The following is a 25,932-nucleotide window of genomic DNA, read 5'->3' as shown; positions in this document are numbered from 1 at the left end:
CTTTTAAACAATGCTAATGTGCCCACCTCAAACACTATTTCTGGCAGCTCATTCCAAATACACACCACCCTTTGTGGGAGAAGCTGCCCCTGATGTCCCTTTTAAATCTCCTGCCTCTGATCTTAAACCTATGCCATCTTGTTTTTAGTGTCCCCCCTCCCCCCCCCCCGGGAAAAAGACTACGTGCTTCCACCCTGTCTATGCCCCTCATGATCTTATATACTGAAATATACTTGAAACTTGGGTGTTCTCCTGGAAATTGGTTCCATGACAGAGAATCGAGGGCTCGGGTCTGGCATTTGGACAACACGGCCTGTCCACTGAAGCTGGCCAAGTGTGGTCAAACCCTCGATGCTGACGGTGGTTTGCCAACTCTCCCAGTGGGTTTGGAGGATTTTGCAGAGACAGTGTTGATGGCATCTCTCCAGTGCCTTGTAGGTTGATGGAGCTGTCCCTGAAAGTGCACACCACCAGGCTCAATGACAGCTTCTATCCCACTTTTATAAGATTATTGAATGGACCTCTTGTACGATAAGGTGGACTCTTGACCTCACAATCTACCTCGTCGTGGCTTACACCTTAGTTGTCTGTCTGCACTGCACTTTCTCTGTAACTGTAACACTTTATTCTGCATTCTGTTATTGTTTTCCCTTGTTCTACCTCAATTCATTGCGTAATGAAATGATCTGTATGGATGGCATGCAAAACAAAGTTTTTCACTGTACCTCAGTACATGTGATAATAATAAACCAATTTACCAGGTTGAATGTATCTCTGAAGCATACAGGAGAGTAGAGATATGGAGAGCCTACAAAGCCCAGCAGATAATGAGCTTGGCACCGGGTTAAGGGCTTGCTCTTCAACCACTTCACAGGCGTCATTGGAGGTGGTGGTGGATTTCATCTTCATGTCAGACAAGGGCAGACAAGTGGCTCCATGGGAGGTGATCAGTGTCGGAGAGTCATAGAGAGATGCAGGGCAAAAACAGGCCCTTCGGCCCACCGAGACAGTGCTGACCACCAACCACCCATTTTTACACTAATCCTGGGGCAGGCACAGTAGCGTAGCGGTTAGCGTAACACTATCACAGTGCCAGCGACCCGGGTTCAATTCCGGCTGCTGTCTGTAAGGAGTTTGTACGTTCTCCCCATGTGTCTGCGTGGGTTTCCTCCGGGTGCTCCGGTTTCCTCCCACATTCCAAAGACATACGGGTTAGGAAGTTGTGAGCGTGCTATGGCGGCGGAAGCGTGGCGACACTTGCGGGCTGCCCCCAGAACACTCTACGCAAAAGATGCATTTCACTGTGTTTTTGATGTACATGTGACTAATAAAGATATCTTATCTGAATCCTACCCTAACCCATTTTGTTTTCTCCACATTCCCACTGTCCTCCCCAGATTGCTGGATAACTAGTCTTTCCTTTCTTTTTTTCTCTTGGAGGAGTGGCGTGGGACGTACTTGTACCTCTCCAGGTAGGAGACTTCTGAGCTGGGAAGGGAACAGTTCTTGCCGTGTTGGTGCTTATTGAGGTAGGGTTACAGATCAGAGCTGTGTCAACCTAATCGGTAACTCAAAGCCAATGTCTCTATTGTAAGACCAGCCAGCCATGGAGAGATGGCCAGCCAGCCCTGAACACACATTGGGCAGATATTGCGAGAGTCACTGAACTTTTGTTGTTTAGAGGAGCTGACAGCTTTCATCTGTCAGTAACGTTATTGGAAACCCAGTCACCAGAGATAAAGCACAGAGTGCTCACCTTCTGTGCTAGCTGATGTTATCTCTTTGTTGGTATTTGCAATTGTTCTGATCAGAAACAAACTGCACTTTTTAATCCAGCCGTGACAAGGAAGAGACACACAGGCTAACGAGTAAAACCAGCTTAATTCTGGTTACATGAGCCAACATCTATTTGGAAGATTAAGCAGTCTCCACACACAGAACAGATGGCCTGGTCACTGGACTCCACAAATTTGGTCCATTCACTTTGGGTTCACAGACTAAGAGCACTTATCCTCAGTGTGAAGGTTTGGCTCCGTTGTTGGAACTCTTGTTTAAACTACAGCTTGTGGGTTCAAGCTGCAGCTCACAAGCCTGAGTTTACGAGCAAAACTGATGTAATGGGAGCCAGCTGCTTGACTTATGAAGCAAGCCTGAAGCCAGTCAGGTCCATTGTAAGACGTAGGTCATTTGGAATATTGTGATCAGTTTTGGATCCCATATCTAAGGAAGAATGTGCTGGCCCTGGAGAGGGTCCAGAGGTGGTTCACAAGATTGATCCCAAGGATGAAAGGCTTGACGTATGAGGAGCGTTTGATGGCTCTGGGCCTGTACTCGATGGAGTTCAGAAGGATGAAGTGGGGATTTCATTGAAACCTACCGGATACTGAAAGGCCTGGATAGAGTGGACGTGGAGAGGATGTTTCCATTAGTAGGAGAGTCTAGGATCCGAGAGCACAACCTCAGAATAAAGGGACATCCTTTTAAAGCTGAGATGAGGAGGGAATTCTTCAGCCAGAGGGTGGTGAATCTGTGGAATTCATTGCCACAGAGGGCTGTGGAGTCCAAGTCATCGGGTATATTTAAGGCAGAGATTGATAGGTCCTTGATTGGTAAGGAGGTAAGGATTACAGGGAGAAGGCGGGAGATGGGGTTGGGAAAAAAAATCAGCCATGATTGAATGGGTGAGCAGACTCGATGGGCCGAATGGCCTAATTCTGCTGCTACATCTTATGGTCTCGTCGTTTATTATTGTCACATGTACCGAGATACAATGAAAAGCTTTTGTTTGCATGCCATCCAACAGATCATGCTGTACATGAGTACATTGAGGTAGTAATAAGGGAAAACAGAATGCAGAACATAGTGTTGCAGTTACAGGGAAAGTGCAGTGCAGGTGGACAAATAAAGTACAAGGGCCATGACGAGGTAGATTGGAAGATCAAGAGTTGGTCTTTCAGCATGTGAGAGGTCCATTCAACGGTCTGATAACAGCGGGATAGAAGTATGGTCGTTGGTGTTCTCAGGCTTTTGTATCCTCTGCCAGGTGGGAATGGGAAGAAGAGAGAATGACTGGGCTGGGAGGGGTCCTCATTTACATTGACTGCTTTCCCGAGGAGAGGCTAGTTTCCATGACGTGCTGAGCTATGTCCACAACTCTGCAGATTCTTACGGTTTTGGCCAGAGCAGTTGCTGTACCAAGCCATGATGCATCTGGATAGCACACTTTCTATGGTGCATCTGTAAAAATTGGCAAGAGTCGTCGGGGACACGCCGAATTTCCTTCAACACTCTCACATTGGAACCTCTGCTCACATTTTCTCCCAGTGTCTGGTCAGGATTCTGCCACTTACATCTCCTCTGGACCCACCTTTTGCTCCGTTACACCCCATTCCCAACCCCGTCTCCTATCTGCCTTGTCCCATAAATCTGTTCACTATTTAATTGCTCCTCCACCCTACCACAGATCTTTCCTCGCCCTTCCTTTGTTCCTCCTTCTTCTCAGCCAGTCCCTCGGGATCGAGGGTGACTGGTTCTGTGGGTTCTGGGTTGATTGATTCAGATTAGTTTGTCACATACACACCAGTGTGCAATCAAATTCCTTACTCACGCGAAGCTCACAGAGTAAACTATATACTCATTATTACTTTTTTTTCCACACTATTTTGTAATTCGCAGTCATTTTTAATGTCTCTGCACTGTACGGCTGCTGCAAAACCATAAATTTCACCTCATATAAGTCAGTGATAGCAAACCTGATTCCGATAATAATAAACACAACAATAGACAGAGACGAACGCAGGACAACAGAACGGTGCACAGTCCAGTGGTGAGAAGTGAGGTGGTGCAAAAAGAAATGCTAAAGTGACAATAACGGAACAGGTAGAATTCAGGGTTCGAGAACGCGGCAGCTCCACCAGGAAGGGGATGTGACGGGGGTGATTGGTTCAGGAGTCTGATCACAGTGGGGAAGAAGCTGTTCTTGAGGCTTTCAAGCTCCTGTATCTTCTCCCAGAAGGTAGAAGAGGGATAAGGGAATGGCCAGGGTGGCAGGCGTCCTCGACAATACCGTCAGCCTTCCTGATGAGGTGCCCTATAAAGATGAAGATGAAGATGAAGCCAATGTGGGAACTGCAGTCTCTTCTACAGAGGGGGCAGGAGGTGGGATGGGATGGGCTGCTGTTTGGGAGGTGGTCTGTTCCTTCTGCCATTTAGGCCGGGCCTCTGGAATCTCACGGATTCAAGGTTCTCAATACCATCTGGAATGCTCCTCCTTCGCTTGGAGGGGTAATGGGCCAGACACTCAGTGGGGATGTTGCATTTTTTCCCCCCCCCCAAGGAGCCTTTGAGCACATCCTTGAATCTTTTCCTGTCTGCCTGCTATTCTTCTCCCATGACAGAGCTCGGAACAGAACATCTACGTTGGGAATCTGGTATCGAGCTTCCAAACAAGTTGGGCAGCGTATTGGAGACAATTGAATGTCACTAGGGCCTCAGTTCTTGTGATGTTGGCCTGGGAGAGAATTTTCTCCAAGTGCTTGTAAGCAGGTAAATAAGACCACTAGATATAGGAGCAGAATTAGGCCATTCGGCCCATCAAGTATGCTCCAGCATTCAATCACAGCTGATTTCTTTTTCCAACTCCATTCTCCCACCTTCTCCCTGAAACCCTTAACCCCCTACCCCCTTACCAATCAAGAACCTATCAATCTCTGCCTTAAATACACCCAATGACTTGGCCTCCACAGCCCTCTGTGGCAACGCATTCCACAGATTCACCGCCCTCTGGCTGAAGAAATTCCTCCTCATCTCAGTTTTAAAGGGACGTCCCTTTATTCTGAGGTTGTGTCCTAGACTCTCTTACTGATGGAAACATCCTCTCCACGTCCACCCTATCCAGGACTTTCAGTATCCGATAGGCTTCAATGAGATCCCCCCCTCATCCTTCTGATCTCCATCAAGTAGTTCCGTTGAGAAGACATTCAATTTACATTTCAGGCCAGTTTCTCTCTCCACAGATGCTGTCTGGTCTGCTAAGTATCTCCAGCATTTCCTGTTACTGTCGCGAGAGAGTTTCACTCCCTCAAGTACCGGATCCGTGCTAACCTGCTCCTTCACCCTGTGAGACTTCTTCTGTGCAAAATAGCTGCTGTGCTTGCTTCACAACTGGAGGCTTGGTTCCCTGGAAGCTGCAGAAAGCTCACTAGTGTGACCTATCGATCCTCAACCAAGTCTTTGTTTTGCCTCTTGAAATTTAATTTCCTATCCAGTTTGCTTAATGAGCTTAAAAGGATCAATTTTAACCTCGTGTTCCTGTCTTGCTACAGTAGAAGAAAGACTTGCATTTCTATAGTGGAGAAATAAACAAACTACTGGGGGAACTCAGCAGGCCGGGCAGCATCTGAAGAGGGAAACGGACAGTCGACATTTAGGGTCAAGGCCCTTCATCTGGATCTCCACTCCACTCACCTAGTCCAACCTCACTGTTCTTTGCTCACTCTGCACCAATTCCAGCCTCATCATCAGACCCACAGACGAGGGTGGTGCTGCTGTGGTCTAGCGGACTGATCTCTACCTTTCAGAGGCTGGGTGGGAGCTCCCAGACACCTGCTCGCCTGGGCAGGCACGGTAGTGTAGCGGTTAGCGTAATGCTATTACAGCGCCAGCGACCTGGGTTCAATTCCTGCCGCTGTCTGTAAGGAGTTTGTACCTTGTCCCCCGTGATTGCGTGGGTTTCCTCCGGGTGCTCTGGTTTCCTCCCACATTCCAAAGACGTACGGGTTAGGAAGTTGTGGGCATGCTATGTTGGCGCCAGAAGCGTGGCGACACTTGCGGGCTGCCCCCAGAACACTCGACACAAAGGGATGCATTTCACTGTGTGTTTCAATGTACACGTGACTAGTAAAGATACCTTAATCATACTCGCCCTTGGCCGTGACCCCATCGAAAATCATCAGGCCACTCGCTCCCATACCACCACAGATCTCATCGCTTCAGGAGATCTCCCCTCTAACAGCCTCTGAAAGCAGCCCAGATGAAGGGTCTCGACCCAAAACGTCCACTGTCCATTTCCCTCCACAGACTCTGCCCAACCCACTGAGTTCCTCCAGCATTTTATGTGTCACTCCAGATTCCAGCATCTGCAGTCTCTTGGGTCTGCATTTGTTTAGGGCCTTCCTCAGGCTCTGGGTCTTCCAAAGCACTTTGCAGCCAATGAAATGGAGTCACTGTTGCAATGTAGGAAACATGGTGGCCAACTTGTGCACAGCAAGCTCCCACAAAAAAAAACACTGTGATAATAACACGTTCCTGGTGTATTTGAGGGATAACTGTCAGCCAGGACACTGGCCAGTAACACCATGCTCTTCTTAAAGTGGTATTGCCTCAGAAGCACTTGTGTCAGAGAGCAGTCGACACCTCAGCTGTAGAACACCCCTCTTCAACAATACCCTCAGACTGCCACAATAGACAGAGAATGCTGGAAACACACCATGGTTCAGGCAGTGTCTGTGGAGGGAGAAACCACTGGTGATTCAGGCCTCTGACCCTACAGCAGAATTTTGCGCCCCAGTCTCTGGGGTGGGGCTTGAATTCAGAGTGCCCATTGAGTCACGCCCAAAATCCATCAACTCCAGATTTATATCCCAGGAACATTCTGTCATCCTGAAACCGTAGGTGATCCACATTACTTGGATTGGAAGACTTTAGTTGTGGGGAGAGATTGGATAGGCTGGCACTGTTTTCCCTGGAGTGACGGAGGCTGAGGGGTGAGCTGACACAAGTTTATAGGATTATGAGAGGCATAGATAAGGTGGATGTTCCACAGTCTTTTTCTCCAGGGTAAGGGAGCCTGAAACTAGAAGGCATGGGTTTAAGGTTAGAGGGGAAGGTTTAAAGGGGACCTGAGGGGCAAGTTTTTCCACACAGAGGGTGGTGAGCTGTCAGAGGAGATAAGATAAGATATTGTTATTAGCCACATGTACATCAAAACACACAGTGAAATGCATCTTTTTGCGTTGCGTGTTCTGGGGGCAGCCCGCAAGTGTCGCCATGCTTCCGGCGCCAACGTAGCGTGCCCACAACTTCCTAACCCGTACGTCTTTGGAATGTGGGAGGAAACCGGAGCACCCGGAGGAAACCCACGCAGACACGGGGAGAACGTACGAACTCCTTACAGACAGCGGCCAGAATCGAACCCAGGTCGCTGGTGCTGTAAAAGCGTTACGCTAACCGCTACAGCAGAGGCAGGTACAGTTATAATGTTTAAAAGACAGGTATGTGGAGAGGAAAGGTTCAGAGGGATACGGACCAAATGCAGGCAAATTGGATTAGCAGGGATAGACATCTTGGTTAGCAAGGATGTTGGGCCAAAGGGCCTGTTTCTGTGCTATATAGTTCTTTGAATCTAAAATGGGATTAGTTTAGATTGACGGAAGGGTTGGCATGGACATGGTGGGCCAAAGGGCCTGTGCCTCTGCTGTAGGACTCTATATTTAGACTGAGAGCGCTGGTGAGTAATTGATAGTCTAACCGGCACAAACAACAATGCAAGCATTTCCATCAGCTGTCCTCTGTGTGCCAAATACTATCGCGTATCATCGCAGGTCTACTTAAAAGAGCTATTCCGGCTCAGAAACGTGAGACCCACAGGCTTGGCCTTGGTGAGATTTTTCCACCATTACGTAACGTTCACAGCTCATTAGCTCTGATGAGTAAGGAGTCCACAGGACGTACCTTACCGGTTGACAATAGTCACTCAATAAATCACCCAACATTGCTTTCAACTGACACCTTCATGATAAATGACTCTTGGTTATACAAACTGCTGCAGTAGTCACAAGAGACGGGATATGTGACCCATATGAATGTGCAGGTGTAATGAAGAGTAGATGGTACCAGTAAGGTGCCCACAATAGAAACACCAATGATAAATGTACAGACAGAACACTCACCCTTTGAGACCTCCACTCTGTGGACTGATAGCATTTAGCATTTGCAAGAGTGCCAAATCTAGGTGAATGTATTCCAGGAGTTTCCATCACATGACCACCCAGTTGTTCCACCCTCCTGCCATTGGCTGCTTGGCAAGCTTATCCTTGACCTTGCACAACCAATTGGAAAGCAACTAAGGGCCCTTCAGCACCTGATTGGATGAATCCTGGCTGTCAGTCAGACAGCATTTAACTCAGTCCCAATATTTTCATAACCGAAAAACAAACCTGTTCAAAGAAAATGAAAACCATGCACACAATTTCTTTTCATGCCCCTAGTGACTGCACTCCCTGTTCTGCATTTGGCAGTTTCCTGGAAATTAATATTTAATCCTTCAGGACTCAGGGGAAACCCTGAACATATTTTTTCATTCATTATTTATTAGCCGTCCCCACCAGGTTATTTCACGGGCACTTAAGAGTCTGGAGTCACACACAGCTCAGACCAGGACATTTCCTTCACTAAAGGGTATCAGTGAACTACATGGGCTTTTTTTAACGACCTTTAACTAGCTGTTATTTAAAAAAAATAAACCCAGATTTATTGAACTGAAGCTCCCTGTCTGCGTCGGATCATCAGTCCAGAGTAACCATTCGGTTACACTGTGACCACTTTGACCACTTTGCACTACAATGGACTTTTTTTTTGTTCTAACTGTTTTTTCTTGTGTAATTGTGGATAATTGATGTTTATTTTATGTTTTACTTGTGAATGTTGTGTCTGATGCTATGTTCCTGTGATGCTGCTGCAAGTAAGTTTTTCATTACTGTGACCATTTCCAAGCAAACTCATCACCAAACTCCGAGACCTGGGACTCAACACCTCCCTTTGCAACTGGATCCTTGACTTCCTGACCAACAGACCGCAATCAGTGAGGATAGGCAGCAACACCTCTGGCACGATTATTCTCACCACTGGTGCCCCACAAGGCTGCGTCCTCAGCCCCTTACTCTGCTCCCTGTATACTCATGACTGTGTGGCCAGATTCTGTTCTAACTCCATCTACAAGTTTGCAGATGATAGCACCGTAGTAGGCTGTGTCTCAAATCCCATTAACATGGTGTCATGACAACAACCTTTCCATCAATGTTAGCAAAACATAAGACCTGGTCATTGACTTCAGGAAGGGGGACGGTGCACATTCTCCTGTCTACATCAATGGTGCTGAGATTGAGAGCTTCAAGTTCCTAGGAGTGAACATCACCAACAGCCTGTCCTGGTCCAACCACATAGGTGTCACGGTCAAGAAAGCTCACCAGCACCTCTACTTCCTCAGGAGGCTAAAAAAAGTTGGCATGTCCCCTTTGACCTTTACCAATTTTTGTCGATGCACCATAGAAAACATCCCATCTGGATACATCACGGCTTGGTATGGCAACTGCTCTGCCCGGGACCACAAGAAACTGCAGAGTGTTGTCGACACCGCTCAGCACATCACAGAAACCAGCCTCCCCTCTGTGGACTCTTGTCTACACTTCTCGCTGGCTCGGTAAAGCAGCTAACATAATCAAAGACCCCACCCACCCTGGTAATTCTCTCTTCTCCCCCCTCCCATCAGGCAGAAGATACAAAAGCCTGAAAGCACATACCACCAGGCTCAAGGACAGCTTCTATCCCGCTGTTATAAGACTATTGAACAGTTCCCTAGTACAATAAGATGGATTCTTGATCACATAATCTACCTTGTTATGGCCTTGCACCTTATTGTCTGCCTGCACTGCACTTTCTCTGTAACTGTAAAACTTCATTCTGCTTTCTGTTATTATTTTTACCTTGTACTACCTCAATGCACTGTGTAATGAAATGATCTGTATGGTCACTATGCAAGACAAGATTTTCACTGTACCTCGGTACATGTGCCAATGATAAACCAACTTACCAAATTAATAGGAACCTGAAGGGCAGCTTTTTCACCCAGAGGGTGGTCCATAAATGGAACGAGCTACCAGAAGAAGTGGTTGAGGCAGATCCAATAATAACATTCGAAAGACATTTGGACAGGTACATGGATAGGAAAAGTTTAGTGGGATGTGGGTCAAACACGGGCAAATGGGACCAGCTTGGCATCTGGGTCAGCATGGATGAGTTGGGCCAAAGGGCCTGTTTCCGTGCTGTGTGACTCTGTGTCTCTTCTCCTGAAGATGGTTACTGGAGGTTCGTCTGGGTTTCAGTGACTTGTCCAGGAGATGTGGGGTAGCAGGCAGAGTGAGGATTCATCCTCAGGCTGGAGGCGTGAGCAGGCGTTCCTATACTGAGGCTTCATACAGAAGCAAGGAGTTGCTTTGTTGCTCTGACTGGTGACATCACTGTGTGATGATGCATTACATGTGCTTCCACTGTGGGCACAAGATGGTGGCAATGCAGACTGGATGGTGCGAAAAAGATTCCCAAGGATTTTGCCGGGACTGGAGGGCTTGAGTTGTGAGGAGAGACTGGATGGGCCGGGACTGTTTTCCCTGCAGCGAAGGAGGCTGAGGGGTGATCCTATAGAGGTTTATAAAACCATGAGGGGCATGGATAAGGTGGGTGGTCACAACTTGTTTTCCCAGAGTAGAGGAGTCTAAAAGGTTTAAGGTGAGAGGGGAAAGGTGTACGGGGGACCTGAGGGGCAGGTTTTTTCACACAGAGGGTGATGGGTGGGTGAAATGGGCTGCCAGCGGTAGAGGTGGGTACAATCACAACGTGTAAAAGATATTTGGGCTGGGAAAGGTTTGGAGGGATCTGGGCTAAATGCAGGCAGATGGGCCAAGGCACCTTGGTCAGTATGGACGAGTTGGGTCGAAGGGCCTGTTTTGTGCTGTATAACTCTACGACTATTATTATGATGATATGCCTCAGTGCACTGTGTAATGAATTGATCTGTATGATCGGGTTGCAAGATAAGTTTTTCACTGTACCACCCCCCCCCACTCCTTTGTCTTGCCTTATTCCTGTGGCTCCCTTCCCCAACCTTGATGACCTGCCCATCTCCTCCCCTCCCCTCCCTCATCCTTTATTCCGTGGCCCACTGCCCTCTCCGACCGGATTCCTCCTCCTTCAGCCCTTTGCCTCTTCTACCTATCGCCTCTCAGCTTGTTACATCATCCCCCCCCCACCTCCCCCACCCACCTACCTTCCCCTCTCACCTGGACTCACCTATCACCTGGACTCACCTGTCCCCTGCCTGTGTGTGCTCCTCCCCCTCCCCCCACCTTCTTATTCTGGCTTCTGCCCTCCTTTCCAGTCCTGATGAAGGGTCTCGGCCCGAAACGTCGACTGTTTATTCCCCTCCGTGGATGCTGCCTGACCTGCTGAGTTCCTCCAGCACATTTTGTGTACTGCTCCAGATCCCGGCACCTGCAGAATTGCTTGTGTCTCCAATTAACATTTAAATGTCCATTGAGAGAGGTTTTCAGAGAATAATAGGAAAGGTACAAACCAGCTCTAGTCTGAGCATTTAAATACCCATTGACGGTGGTCCCAGCCAGGAGAGACAGGTTATTCAAGAAGGTCTATTCATAGCTGGAGATTTGCATTGCAGTGTTAGCCATGGACAACTTGGTGGCATTCTAGACACCCGTGCAGAAAAATTAGTGCAGTGTCAAGGAATGCTGCATGGTTGAGATCCTGGCTTTGAGAAGAGACATCTCCGGAGGATGTAGAAAATGATCCCAAGTGACCGTGTTGGAGAAGGTAAGGTCATTGGAGTTGCATGGTTTAGGGATTGTGTAACTTTTAAAGAATAGGGATTGTCAGGTTTGCAAGTTGCATGGTTGCATGCTTTATGGGTTGCATGTTTTATAGGTTTTGAAGTTTAAAGGTTGCAAGGTTAATAGGTTGCATGGGTTATGTGTTGTAAGGTTTATGGGTTGTAGGGTTTACATGGTTGAAGGGTTGTACGGTTCATGGGAGGCAGGCACGGTAGTGTAGCGGTTAGCGTAATGCTTTACAGCGCCAGTGACCCGGGTTCAATTCCCACCGCTGTCTGTAAGTAGTTTGTACGTTCTCCCCGTGTCTGCGTGAGTTTTCTCCGAGTGCTCCGGTTTCCTCCCACATCCCAAAGACATACGGGTTAGGAAGTTGTGGGCATGCTATGTTGGCGCCGGAAGCGTGGCGACACTTGCGGGCTGCCCCCAGAACACTCTACACAAAAGATGCATTTCACTGTGTGTTTCGATGTAGATGTGACTGATAAAGACATCTTATCTTATGGGATGCCTGGTGTCTGAGATGCCTGGTTTAGGGCTTGTAAGGTAATTGACTTGTATACTCTTTGGTTTAGGGATTGTAAGTTCTCTGGGTCTCGAGGTTGACAGGCTGTGTGGCTGATTTGTTTGAAACCCTGAGCTCTAAAGTTCCCTTCCCTACCACCCCATCCCCTTTGAAGTCACGGCTTGAAACCACCTTAAGGAACAAGCTTTAGGTCACCTGCTTCAACGTCAAACGCCAAGTGTCAAATTTAGTTGGACAACGCTCCTGTGAGCTACAGACTCGATCTACATGTAAGTCACTGCCATTTTGTTCACCGCAAATGCATTGAGACCAGTTGGAATCCCCAGGCTGAAATCATCCACCTGGATCCAACCTTGTATTAAACAGGTTGCTGTGGTTAGTGGCCAGCACTCTCACCTTCAATCCAGAGGCTGTGGGTTCAAGACCCCTTACCTAAGAAAGGACATAGTAGCATTAGAGACAGTCCCAAGGAGATTCCCCCAGGCTATTCCTTAGGATGGGAGGGTTGTCCTATCAAGAGAGGCAGGATGTTGAGTTTGTGTTCCTTGGAGTTTAGAAGAATGAAGGGGAACCTTATTGAGATGTAAATCCTAAGGGGGCTGGACAGGTAGATGTTGTAATGTTTCACTGGCGGGAAAGTCTCACATGAGGGGAGATAGCTACAAGATAAGGGGCCAGTCATTCAAAATGGAGGTTGACAGTAAATACTTTACACAGAGGGTAGAGAATCTCTGGAATTCTCTACCTCACAGGGTTGTGGAGGCCAGATCATCACTAGTGTTTAAGATGGGGCTAGATAATTCTTTGAAAAATTGGGGACTTGAGGGCGATGGGGATCTGGCACAGAAGAGGAGATGAGGCCTGGAGCAGATCGGCCATGATCATGTTGAATGGGGGGGTAGGCTTGTGGGGCCAAGTGGCCTACTCCTGCTCCTGTTTCCTTGTGCTCAGAAACCTGGCTACTCAAATGCAGCTTGATGGTCCAGTGGGGTGCTGAGGGAGGGCGGCACTGCAAGAGGTGATACTTTACACAGGAGTGCTGCCTCTACTCATTGTGGATGGATGAGATACCACTGTCCTATTCTGAAGGGCTGGGGAGTTATCCCTGGTTGCCCGTCCAAAGTGTATCCATCAACTAACTCCATCAAAGCAGGTATCAGGCTCTTACTATGTTGCTGTTTGTGGGATTTTCCTCTGCACCAATTAGAGCCAGAGGTCTAAAGAACATGGAAAACACGCTCTTCGGCCCAACTAATCCGTACTAACCAAGTGTGCTAGCTGGCTGCTGTCTTCTCTGCAGTGACTACATTTCTGAAGTAAGCCACCAGCGGTAGAGGGCTTGAGGTGAAATGGGTATGAAAAGCGGCACACAAATGGCAAAGTTCCTCCACCCACGGGGTTGCTGGTGTGGGGCTGGACCCCAGAGCTGGGCTGCAAGGATTTCTCCCATCTGTTTCCCTTGGATTTAGAAGCAGGGGGCTGTGATAAAGATATTCATAGCTGGAGCTACTTGCGAGGTGCCTGGGCTTGGGACTGCTCGGTGGGTGACGGTACAGGCTCATGCAAAACAGCTCTCGGTAACCATAGGAGCACAATTAGGCCACTCAGCCCATTGAGTCTGCTCCGCCATTCCATCATGCCTGATTTTTTCTCCTTTATTTTCTTAACCCCATTCTCCTGCCTTCTCCCTGTAACAACCCCCTTAACCAATCAAGAACCTATCAATCTCTGCCTTAAATACACCCAGTGACTTGGGCTCCTTAGCCCTGCGTGGCAGTAAACTCCACAGGTTCACCACCCTCTGGCTAAAGAAATTCCTCCTCATCTCAGTTTTGAAGGGATGTCCCTTTATTCTGAGGCTGTACCCTTGGATCCTAGACTCTCCTACTAATGAAAACCTTGGAGATTTCCCTCTCTGACATTAGTGGAATAAATTTGGTATCCTTACCTGCCAATATTAATCCATTGTTTTTAATTAGAAACACTCCTGCTATCTGGTTATCCCCATAATTCACACAGACCACCATAACATGACTTCATTTCAGGCTTGACTTGTACGAGACAGTTCCTCATTAACTTAGGTCTTATGGTCTTGTTTATTTACTCAGAGCCCAACCATAACTCAGGTGTATGCACACTAGGGAACGTCACTATCTGCCGGGAAGTCCTTCTCTCTCTTGCTTCTCCACTCATTACGAAAGGCCATTGATTTTCTGAAGCTCTGTTCTTCATCAATTTTAAAACAGTTTTGAAACCAGGTATGTGGCAGGTGGTGTTGGGGAGTGTGAGGTTCGAAGAATAGAAAATAGAAGAATAGATCATTACTTAAATGGTAGGATACTAAATGAGGGTGTTCAGAGTCATAGAGTAATACAGCATGGAAACAGGCCCTTCAGCGCAACTCATCCATGCTGACCAAGGTCCTATTTTTAATGATATGATGATATTTATTTATTCGTCACATGTACATCGAAGCACACAGTGAAATGTGTCTTTTTGCACTACTGAGAGTGTTCTGGGGGCAGCCCGCAAGTGTCGCCACGCTTCTGGCGCCATCATAGCACGCCCACAACTTCCTAACCCGTACGTCTTTGGAATGTGGGAGGAAACCGGAGCACCCGGAGGAAACCCACGCAGACACGGGGAGAACGTACAAACTCCTTACAGACAGCGGCCGGGATTGAACCCGGGTCGCTGGCGCTGTAACAGCATTACGCTAACCGCTACACTACCATGCTGCCCTGTTTGCCCGTATCCCTCTAACCCTTTCCTATCCATGTACCTACCAAGTGTCCTTTAAGCATCACCTTTACCACCTCCTCTGGCAGCTGATTTCCATACACCCACCACCCTCTGTGTGCCCCAGGTCCCCTTTTAACCTTTCTCCTGTCACCTTCGACCAATGCCCTCTGGTTTTAGACTCCCCTACCCGGGGGAAAAGACAGTGACCATCTGCCTTATCTATGCCCCTCATGATTCTGAGGGGAGGGATGAGGGGCAGGAGGGGAAGGCGAGGGTGGGGAGGGCAGAAGGCTGTGGGGGGACAGGGTGTAAAGGGCCAGGCAAGAGGACAAAGGGTGTGTAGCGGGTGGAGGGATGGAGAAAAGAGAGAAAGTGTGCAGGTTCAGCAATTAATTCGGTCAGTGGAATATTGGCCTTGACTGCAAGGGCAATGGGGTACAACGTTTACCCCAATTGAAAATAAAATACCCGCAGATGCCGATAATCCCTTTCCCAGTTCTTATGAAGGGTCTTCAACGTAAAATGTTAACTCTGTCTCTCTTCCCACGGAGGCTGCCTGACCTTTCTTGATTTTTTTGATTTTTTACTTACAGTGTGGTAACAGGCCCTTCCGGCCCAACGAGTCCGCGCCGCCCATTTTTTTTTAAACCCAAATTAACCTACCCGTACGTCTTTGGAATGTGGGAGGAAACCAGAGCTCCCGGAGGAGGAAACGGGGAGAACGTACAAACTCCTTACAGACAGCGACGGGGATCGAACCCCGATTGCTGGCGCTGTAATAGCGTCGCATTAACCGCTACGCTACCGTGCCGCCCTGCTGAGTGTGTCTGGAAGTTTGACCTCAGCTGTACACCGTGCTGGTGGGATTGCACCTGGAGTAACAGGTATACCTTTGGCCTAATTTAAGGAAGGAATTTCTTGCCTAAGAAACAGTGCAGCGAAGGTTGACCAGAGGTTGTCTTGTGAACAGACTGGGCCTGTACTCTCTGGTGTTCAGAGATCTTATTGAAACGAGATTCTATGGAGGCTTGATAGCGTGGATGCAGTGAGAATGGTGGGGGAGTCTAGAAATAGGGATAAGGGGTTGCCCACGTTAGACAGAGGTGAGGAGTTTCTTCTCTGGTAGGGCGTGAATCATAGCTACAGAGTTGGACAGCATAGAAACAGGCCCTTCGGCCCATCACATCCATACCAGCCTTTTTGCCCTCCTACACACTAATCCTATTTATCCACATTAGGACCGTATCCTTCTATGCCTCGTCTATTTAAGTATCTGTCTAAACGCCTCAGACGTAGTGACTGTATCTGATTCCACCACATCCCCTGGCAGAGCATTCCAGCTATCAAATACTCTCCGTAAAAAACCCTATCCCTCAGATCCCTTTTAAAACTCCTTCTCACATTAAACGTGTGCCCTCTTGTTCTTGATACCTCCACCATGGGAAAAAGGTTTTGATTATCTACCCATCTTTGCCTCATGTCGTTTTGTCTACTTCTATCAGTTCTCTCCTCAGCCTCCTTCATTCCAGGGAAAATATGCTTGCTTGCAATGTCCACCTTACACCACTGTGAATCTCACTCACTAGGTACATTCAAGGTTGTGGCAGATGGATTTCTGGGCTACTGGGAATAATGATCCCATTAAGAAAAGCTGGGAGGCTCATTAGCCTGAAGGATGCTCTCCACCTGACTTTGGAAAGGAGTGGAGCACAGGTAGACTGGGTTGCCCCTTGAAAAGAATGACTTAGAGTAGGACAGGTGATATTTCAATAGATAGATTTCTTTATTAGTCACATGTACATTGAAACAAACAGCGAAATGCATCTTTTGTGTATAGTGTTCTGGGGGCAGCCCGCAAGTGTCGCCACGCTTCCGGCGCCAACATAGCATGCCCATAACTTCCTAACCCGTACGTCTTTGGAATGTGGGAGGAAACCAGAGCACCCGGAGGAAACCCACGCAGACACGGGGAGAACGTACAAACTCCTTACAGACAGCGGCCGGAATTGTACCTGTAATAGCGTTACGCTAACCGCTACACTACCGCGCTTGTCCACAATGACCTCGCTCACGCTCTTCATTCTGTAAGTCTGAGCTCCTCCTTCTCACTTGCACCACATCTCACTCACCAATCACCTTGTCCTTACTAACATTGACTCCTGGTTAACCAATCCCCTTGCCTTTAACATCCTCAACCTAGTATTCAAATCCCTTTTGGGTCACAACCCTCCCTACAACCTCCTCCAGCCCTACACACATCCATGATCTCAGCACTCCACCTCTTCTGGTCTCTGGGATTCAATCGCTCCACCACTGGCAGCCATGCCTTCAGCTGCCGATGGACGTACTTTTGTCAATTCCCTCACTAAACCTCTCTATTTAAAGCCTACTGCCTGGTCCGTCACTTCCTTCCACCCAGTCCATCTTCACGGTGCGTTGCATCAGGAAGGCTAACGGTATCGTCAAGGATGCCTGCCATCTTCTTTTCCCTCATCTACCTTCAGGCACGGTAGTGTAGCGGTTAGTGTAACGCTTCACAGCGCCAGCGACCCAGGTTCAATTCCGGCCACTGTCTGTAAGGAGTTTGTACGTTCTCCCCGTGTCTGTGTGGGTTTCCTCCGGGTGCTCCGGTTTCCTCCCACATTCCAAAGACGTACGGGTTAGGAAGTTGTGGGCGTGCCATGTTGGCGCCGGAAGCGTGGCGACACTTGCGGGCTGCCCCCAGCACACTCTACGCAAAAGATGCATTTCACTGTGTGTTTCAATGTACATGTGACTAATAAAGATACCTTATCTTATCTTATGCAGGAGCTTGAAAGCACAGACATCCAGACTCACGAATGGCTTCTTCACTCTGTGATCAGACTTTTGAACCAATCACCCCCGTCACACCCCCTTCCCGTGGAGCTGCCATGTTCTCAGACTCTTAACTCCACCTCTTCCATTATTGTCACTTTAACATTTCTTTTTGCTTCAGATTGAACCATTCCATTGTTTTGCACTCATCGCTGTGTTTATTGTGTACACGAAAAGTGCTGGAGGAACTCAGCAGGTCAGGCAGCATCTATGGAGGGAAACAAACAGTCGATGTTTCAGGCCGAGACCCTTCGTCGGGACTGGAAAGGAAGAGGGCAGAAGCCAGAATAAGAAGGTGGGGGGAGGGGGAGGAGCACACGCAGGCAGGGGACAGGTGAGTTCAGGTGACAGGGGGAAGGTAGGTGGGTGGGGACGGGGGAGAAGATGTAATAAGCTGGGAGGTGATAGGTAGAAGAGGCCGAGGGCTGAAGGAGGTGGAATCCGGTAGGAGAGGGCAGTGGGCCATGGAGTAAAGGAGGGAGGAGGGGAGGGGAGGAGATGGGCAGGTCATCAAGGTGGGGGAAGGGAACCACAGGAATAAGGCAAGACAAAGGAGTGGGGGGTGGGGGGGGGGAGCAAAAGAAATACACTGACTCGTGGTTAACCAATCCTCTCAACCTTAACCTTCTCAACCTAGTATTCAAGTCCCTTTTTCTTGGATGCTCCAGATACATCCGGCATCTGCAGAACTTTTTGTGTCTCATTTATTGTTGTATTATCACCACGTACACTGTTTACTCCGTCAGCTTCACGTGAGCAAGGAATTTCATTGCGCGCTGTTGTACATGACAATAAACTCATCTGAACCTGAATACCCCTGTAAGCAAGCTTTTACTCAACTTGTTTTGTTTGATGACTCTCTTGCCAAGAACGGTCCCCCAGTACGATACGATGGACCCTTGACCTCACAATCTACCTCCTCATGGCCTTGCACCTTACTGTCTGCCTGCCCTGCACTTTCTCTGTAGCTGTATATTCTTTAAATTTAAATTTTTTAAAAAAATTTATTTTTACTGCGTGGTAACAGGCCCTTCCGGCCCAACGAGTCCGTGCCGCCCTTTTTTTTAACCCAAATTAACCTACCCGTACATCTTTGGAATGTGGGAGGAAACCGGAGCACCCGGAGGAAATCCACGCAGACACGGGAGAACGTACAAACTCCTTACAGACAGCGACGGGAATCGAACCCCGATCACTGGCGCTGTAATAGCATCGCGCTAACCGCTACGCTGCCGTGCCGCCCCTACAACACTATATTCTGCATTCTGTTATTGCTTTTCCCTTGTACTACCTCCATGTACTGATGTGGTGAAGCATATGGACGGCATGCAAAGCAGGGTTTTTCACTGTACTTCGGTACATGTGACAGTAATAAACCAACTTACCAGGTGCTCCATAATTGCAAATGCTGGTTGTTGTTGCTCACGGACTCCGAAACATCACGCAAAGGCACTCCATTTATTCAAGAGCTTTACCTCCACTTCATTCATGTCACTGGAGTCCAAACGAGCTTAAAATTGAATTTCAGTCGATGTGCATTATCTGAAAATGACTTTCTCTCTGCCTGACATATAAAGTGGGGGAGGAACAATGGAAATTCGACCTGTGACCTCTCCACGGTTGTCCTCATTACACGACCAGATTTAGTCAAGCAGTTCCTGTATTAAATCCTCTCCAACCACAAAAATATATGGTATGCTCTACAACACTTGGGCAGCTCCCATCCCCCCACCAACCACAGCTTAATCATTGTGAAAGGCAGATCGGACAGCACATGTTTAAGGTGAAGGATACACCCTGCAATTGTTTCTTCACTTATTCCTGTTTCTTACATTAAAGGCTCAATGGTCTGGGTCTGGGAATCTGATCACAAAGACAGATGTTCCCCGCGTACTGACAGAACAGTAATCCTTCCATTTAGCCCACTTAAACTCCAGCCGTAATGTGAAAATCAGCCTTCTTGCTGAAAGTCGAAGGAACAACTTTTTTTTTGGAAGGGGGAGAAACAGGACAACGGTGGAATGTGATTTGGCAAAGTAACATTCAACTCAAACCACCTGGGAGTCTGAAACATTCAGTGCCTAAGGTACATGACTGGTCTCGGCCTGAATTGCTCCCAAGTCAGCTGATGCCCACCCAGGTGGGAGTTACGTATTGCATTGTGTCTGTAGTACAAGTGGAGGCCACTTGGCCCTGCATGTCTATGACCCACATGAACCTCCTCTCTCTCCCTGTCCTTTTTCTTCCTCAGGTCCCCTTCACCTCCCATTCCCATTCACCTCCCTGCAGTAGGGAGCGGCATATCCTAAACAAACAATCTGCTGGAGGAACTCAGCGGGTCGAGCAGCATCTGTGGAGGGAAAAGAATTGTCAACGTTTCGGGTCAAAACCCTGCATCAAGTTTCCACCTGAAACGTCGACAATTCCTTTCCCTCCACAGATGCTGCTCGACCCGCTGAGTTCCTCCAGCAGATTGTTTGTTGCTCCAGATTCCAGCGCCTGCAGTCTCCTGCGTCTCCGTATCCATATATAATTACTGCTAGGGCAGGCACGGTAGTGTAGCGGTCAGCGTAACGCTTTACAGCGTCAGCGACCCGGGTTCAATTCTGGCTGCTGTCTGTAAGGAGTTTGTACATTCTCCCCGTGTCTGCGTGGGTTTCCTCCAGGCGCTCTGGTTTCCTCCCACATTCCAAAGTAGGAAGTTGTGGGCGTGTTATGTTGGCGCCGGAAGCGTGGCGACACTTGCGGGCTGCCCCCAGAACACTCGACACAAAAAAGATGCATTTCACTGTGTGTTTTCATGTACATGTGACTAATAAAGATATCTTATAATGGAATCCTAAGCATCCTTCGGGGGAGGGAGTTCCAGTCGCCTGGGGAGGTCGAGGGAGAAGGCAGTTGTTTCCAACATCTGGTTCGATTCTGCCTGCCACCCTGCGTGGTCAGTGGTGGGGAAACATCTCTTCTTTCATGGGGATGGGGGCAGGAGGCTGCCTGACTCCCCCCACCCCCCCCGATCTTTGGTCCCCACTTTCTTGCCTGAACCCCCCCATCACCCTTTAATCTCTTTAGTCCAAACACATGGCTAGCTCAGCCTCGTGGATACACTCAGCATCCGAGGCTGTAGGGGGGTGAGGAATTCCAAAGGTTCAGGACCCTGGAAGAAGACCCTCCTTGTCTGGGCTGTGAGCAGCCACCCCTTCATCCAGAGAGTTATGCCCCTTAATTCCAGATAACCCCAAGAGGGAATCATCCCCTCAGTATCTACCCCACAAGAATTCTCTATGTTACGTAGAATCGTACAGCTCAGAAACAGGCCCTTCTGCCCAAGTCCACACTGAGCACCAAGCACCCATTTAAACCAATCCCATTTTATTCTCTCCACATTCCCACCAGCTCCCCCAGATTCCACTCACCTACACATGAGGGTCAACTTACAGCGACCAATTACCCTTCCAACCCACAGGCTTTTGGGATGTGAGGAGCTTGTACATTCTCCCCGTGTCTGCGTGGGTTTCCTTCGGGTGCTCAGGTTTCCTCCCACATTCCAAAGACGCAGGGGACAGGAAGTTGTGGGCATGCTATGTTGGCGACACTTGTGGGCTGCTCCCAGAACACTCTATGCAAAAGATGCATTTCACTGTGTGTTTCGATGTACATGTGAATAATAAAGAAATCTTATCTTAAAACCCACGCAGTCACAGGGAGAACGTGCAAACTCCTCACAGACAGCACCCGGGGTCGGGATTGAACCCGGGTCACTGAAGCTGTGAGATGAAGAAACACAATGATGCTGGAGGAACTCAGCAGGCCGGGCAGCATCCGTGGAGAAAAGCAGGCGGTCAACGTTTCGGGTCAGGACCCTTCTTCAGGACTGAAGATAGGAAAAGGGGAAGCCCGATATATAGGAGGGAAAAGCAGAGCAGTGATAGGCGGACAAAAGGGGGGAGGTGGGGTGGGCACAGGGAGGTGATAGGTAAATGCAGGGAAGAGATGGTGATAGGCAGGTGTGGGGGAGGAGGGGAGAGCAGATCCACCGGGGGATGGGTCAAAGGTGAGGAGGTAGGTGCCCCATGTAGGGAGGGAAAAAATAGGGGAGGGGTAAAAAGAGATAGGCTGGGAAAGAGAAGAAAGAGGCGTGGTGGGGAGGTGGGGCGTTTGGTCTACTTAAAGTGGGAGAGTTCAATGTTCGTGCTGTTAGGCTGCAAGGTTCCAAGACGGAAAATGAGGGGTTGTTCCTCCAGTTTGCACTTGGAATTCTCCTGGCAGTGGGGGAGGCCGAGGACTGAGATATCAGTGATGGTGTGGGAGGGGGAGTTGTAGTGACTTGTGACGGGGAGATGCAGATCGCGGTTACGGACGGAGCGCAGGTGCTCCTCGAAACGGTCACCCAGTCTGCGTTTGGTTAGCTGTGAGATAGTGGCTTTCCCAGCTGTATCACAGTGCTGCAGAGATCACCCCTTCTCCAAAATTACTAAATATAGTAATTTTATGTCTTTGCACTGTAACTGCTGCCGCAAAACAACACATTTCACGTCATCTAAGTCAGTGATAATAAACCTGATTCTGATTCCTATTCTTCCGAACGTTGGAGAGTAGGGCCCATTGTCCCCAAACTCTGGGCACCCCGGAGCCTGAGTTAACACCAGGAGATACTCCCGGGGCAGCTCCCACACGTGTGAGTGCACTTGAACGCGAGGGATCCGGAAGGTTCTGTGTGCAGGTTGTGATTGTGAAGGTGGACAACTACACACGTCTCTGATTACAGAGCGGGGACACCGCAAGGGGACTGTGTGCACGAAGGATCGCTCCATCGCTGCCTCAGCATGCAGATAACGCTGACCTCTTTGCTCATTATCCATTGGCACATATAATAGGAGGCCATTCTGCCCATTCAATGTCTACTGGCCTCAGCTCCATGCCCCTCTGTGTTGCTGATCTACATGCTTACACCAGCATTTACCCCAACGTGATGTCTGCAGAACGCAGCAGATTGCAATGTTTAACTCTGCTTCTGAAACTTGGTTGCATTGAAGTCAGTGAGACCTGCTTTTGAGGGTCACCTACTCGTTGGGGGTCTTCCTACCTTTTGTGGGGCTTGGACATTCTCCTCAGTGTCGCAGATACACCCAGAGGGCCAACATCGTCACGATGTCCGTGGGCAAAGATCTGGGCGTCACGTTTACAGAGGCATCTGGCTATGGATGCCCCACTGCCAGGCCTGTGTGTCCGCTGTGCCACACTCAGTCAAACCGCCTGCCCATCACCGACAAAGGGGGCAGAGCGACTCCGTCCCCCTCTCTCCCGGCCTCCCACTGCACGGGCTGGAACAGCCTCAGGTGGTGTATCAAAACGTCATTAGGAGAGATGGAGGGAAAGAACGAGAGAGGGATAGTAAGGAAGAACATACACTTTGGGAGACAAAGACACAGAATGAGAGACACACAGAGGCCAGGAGAGAGAGGACACTAAGCCACACACACACACACACTCACGCACACACACACACCGAGCAAAACAAGCACACAAGCACAAGCACACACATTGAGCAAAACACACACATACGCCCTGAGCAAGACACACACATCACACACACCAAGAGAAAGAGAGGGAGAGAGTGATGAAGGAAGAGATGATAGATGTAGAGAGGCACAGGGAAGGAGAGAAAGAATGAGAAACCACACTTGCACTGAGGTACAGGCACAGTGGTGTAGCGGTTAGCGTAACACTATTACAGCGCCAGCGACCTGGGTTCGATTCCGGCCGCTCTCTGTAAGGAGTCTGTACGTTCTCCCTGTGCCCGCGTGGGTTTCCTCTGGGTGCTCTGGTTTCCTCCCACATTCCAAAGACGTACGGGTTAGGAAGTTGTGGGCATGCTATGTTGGCGCTGGAAGCGTGGCAACACTTGCGGGCTGCCCCCCAGAACACTCGACGCAAAAAGATGCATTTCACTGTGTGCTTTGATGTACATGTGACTAATAAAGAAATCTTATCTACAGCGAAAAACTTGTTTTGCGTACTGTAAACTAATTTGGAAAATAATAGTCCATAAGATGTGATTGAGGGCACAGGTCATCATAGATAGGAACATGATACAAAGGTCCAGAAACATATCAAAGAAAACCTAGGTCACCTTCAGCTGTGACCAAAGATACTGACAGGAGACCAATACTTGGTCAGGGTCACCGGCAGTTCAAGCGCTCCCCCCAGCTCCTCACCACAGCCTTTTTAAAACGATACAACATCTGCATACGAAAGCTGCTGTGGTATGAACTACTCCGGTGGAAGCCACGCTCCTGCCGAAGGCCGGACATGCAGGAAATAAATCACAGCTGTTTTCAATGTGACTGCTGCCATGTTTATTGGGCTGAACTTGCAATAATTTAAAACATCGTAACAGGACCAGATTACATAAAAAGAGGGAATATAAAAATGAAGCGGCATAAAATCCAACCTTTAATTGACCGGGTGATGGGAGCCTCTCCTGAAGAGCCTAAGGCGGGTCAATATTTGAGTGAGCTGAAGGCTGAGGTTGGTCTCGGTTTGAGAACGCAGTTTGCATTGGGTTGGAGGAGAGGTGTGTGGAATATTCAGCCGCTTGCTTCTGCTGAGATAACTGCTTCCAGCTTCAGAAGAGAGGAGGCGAGGCCCAAGCCTTGGTTAGCTTGGATTGTCACGGACTGTCAGTGCCGGTGGAGGAATGGAGCTCGAGCTACCTTCACACCAAGACCCGGTAAAGCAGAGGCAGGAGACGCCAGCAAGTCTCCAGCACAGCTGTGCTTATCACCACAATGTTAAAACGAGTAGAAATTCAAGAGTTAGAAAGACCTTTTTTTTTAAATTGTTTTTTTTTATGATTTAAATAGAACAGGAATCAGGTGAGAGTATTAAATATTCTCCTTCAGATGGGTTCTGGTTTTAGCTTTTCCTTCAGAAAAGCCCTCACAAACTCCTCCACGATGGCCGGCGTGATCTCCTCCACATCTTTCACGTACTTGGCCCTCTGCGACATGTCCAGGATGGTGAGCAGTGGCGCCGACTCTGGGAGGTTGGTGAAGTCCCGCAGCGATTCTGTCATGTCGTCCTGTAAGAGAGCGAAGAGCAATTAGGCGCCGGAGCAATGCGGCATCGTGTGAGCTTTGGGCAGATCCATGGAGTCATGCAGCACGGAAATGGGATCTTTAAATGAAGGAAAAGCTACCGGCCTGCAGAAGGCAGAATCGACCAACACCAATGAAATGGGAGACTCGTCACAGAGTCATCGAGCCCCTCAGCTCAACTCCTCCATGCCTGTCTGAGCCAGTCCCACTTGCTTGCGTTTGACCCATATCCCTCTGAACCTTTCCTATCCAAATGTACTTTAAACATGAGCACGGTAGTGTAGCGGTTAGCGTAACGCTTTTACAGCGCCAGCGACCCGGGTTCAATTCCCGCCGCTGTCTGTAAGGAGTTTGTACGTTCTCCCCGTGTCTGCGTGGGTTTCCTCCAGGTGCTCTGGTTTCCTCCCGCATTCCAAAGACGTACGGGTTAGGAAGTTGTGGGAATGCTATGTTGGTGCCAGAAGCGTGGCGACACTTGTGGGCTGTCCCCAGAACACTGCGCAAAAGATGCATTTCACTGTGTGTTTCGATGTACATGTGACTAATAAAGAAATCTTATCTAATTGTAGCCGCCTCTACCACTTCCTCTGGCAACTCCTTCCATACACCCACCACCCTCTGTGTGAAGAAGTTGCTCCTCAGGTCCCCTTTAAATCTTTCCCCTCTCACTTTAAACCTATGCCCTCTACTAGTACCCTGGGAAAAAGAGTGTGACCTTCCACCTTATCTATGCCCCTCGTTGTTTTATGAACCTAACAGAATCATGCTGGGTTTGGCAGTGCAGTGTGCATTTAGATGGCACCTTTTAATGTGGTAAAACATTCTAAGTAACTGCACAGGGGCTTCAACAAATAGTGCTACAAAATGAGAAATTAGACCTGATGAGCAAATGCTTGGTTAAAGAGGAGACACAAGAGACTTCAGATGCTGGAATCTGGAGCCACACACGAAGCGCAGGAGGAACTCAGCGGGTCAGGCAGCATCTGTGGAGGGGAATGGACAGTTGACAATTCGGGTCGAGACCCTTCATCTG

General features: G+C 48.7%; 1 protein-coding gene across 1 annotated transcript in view; it reads right to left on the bottom strand.

The window, feature by feature from the left end:
* Nucleotides 1-24,143: 24,143 nt before the first annotated feature.
* nxn (nucleoredoxin) overlaps nt 24,144-25,932 on the bottom strand; it is a 156,779-nt gene continuing 154,990 nt past the window's right edge. Inside the window, exon 8 of the mRNA XM_052035815.1 lies at nt 24,144-24,883. Within this exon, the coding sequence (XP_051891775.1) occupies nt 24,701-24,883 (183 nt within the window). The 3' untranslated portion in view covers nt 24,144-24,700. The remainder of the gene's footprint in view (nt 24,884-25,932) is intronic.

This window comes from Pristis pectinata, chromosome 21 (genome assembly GCF_009764475.1).
Source record: "Pristis pectinata isolate sPriPec2 chromosome 21, sPriPec2.1.pri, whole genome shotgun sequence".
NCBI lineage: Eukaryota > Metazoa > Chordata > Chondrichthyes > Rhinopristiformes > Pristidae > Pristis > Pristis pectinata.
The sequence above is the reverse complement of the archived record's forward strand: the minus strand, read 5'-3'. Positions and strand labels throughout refer to the sequence as shown.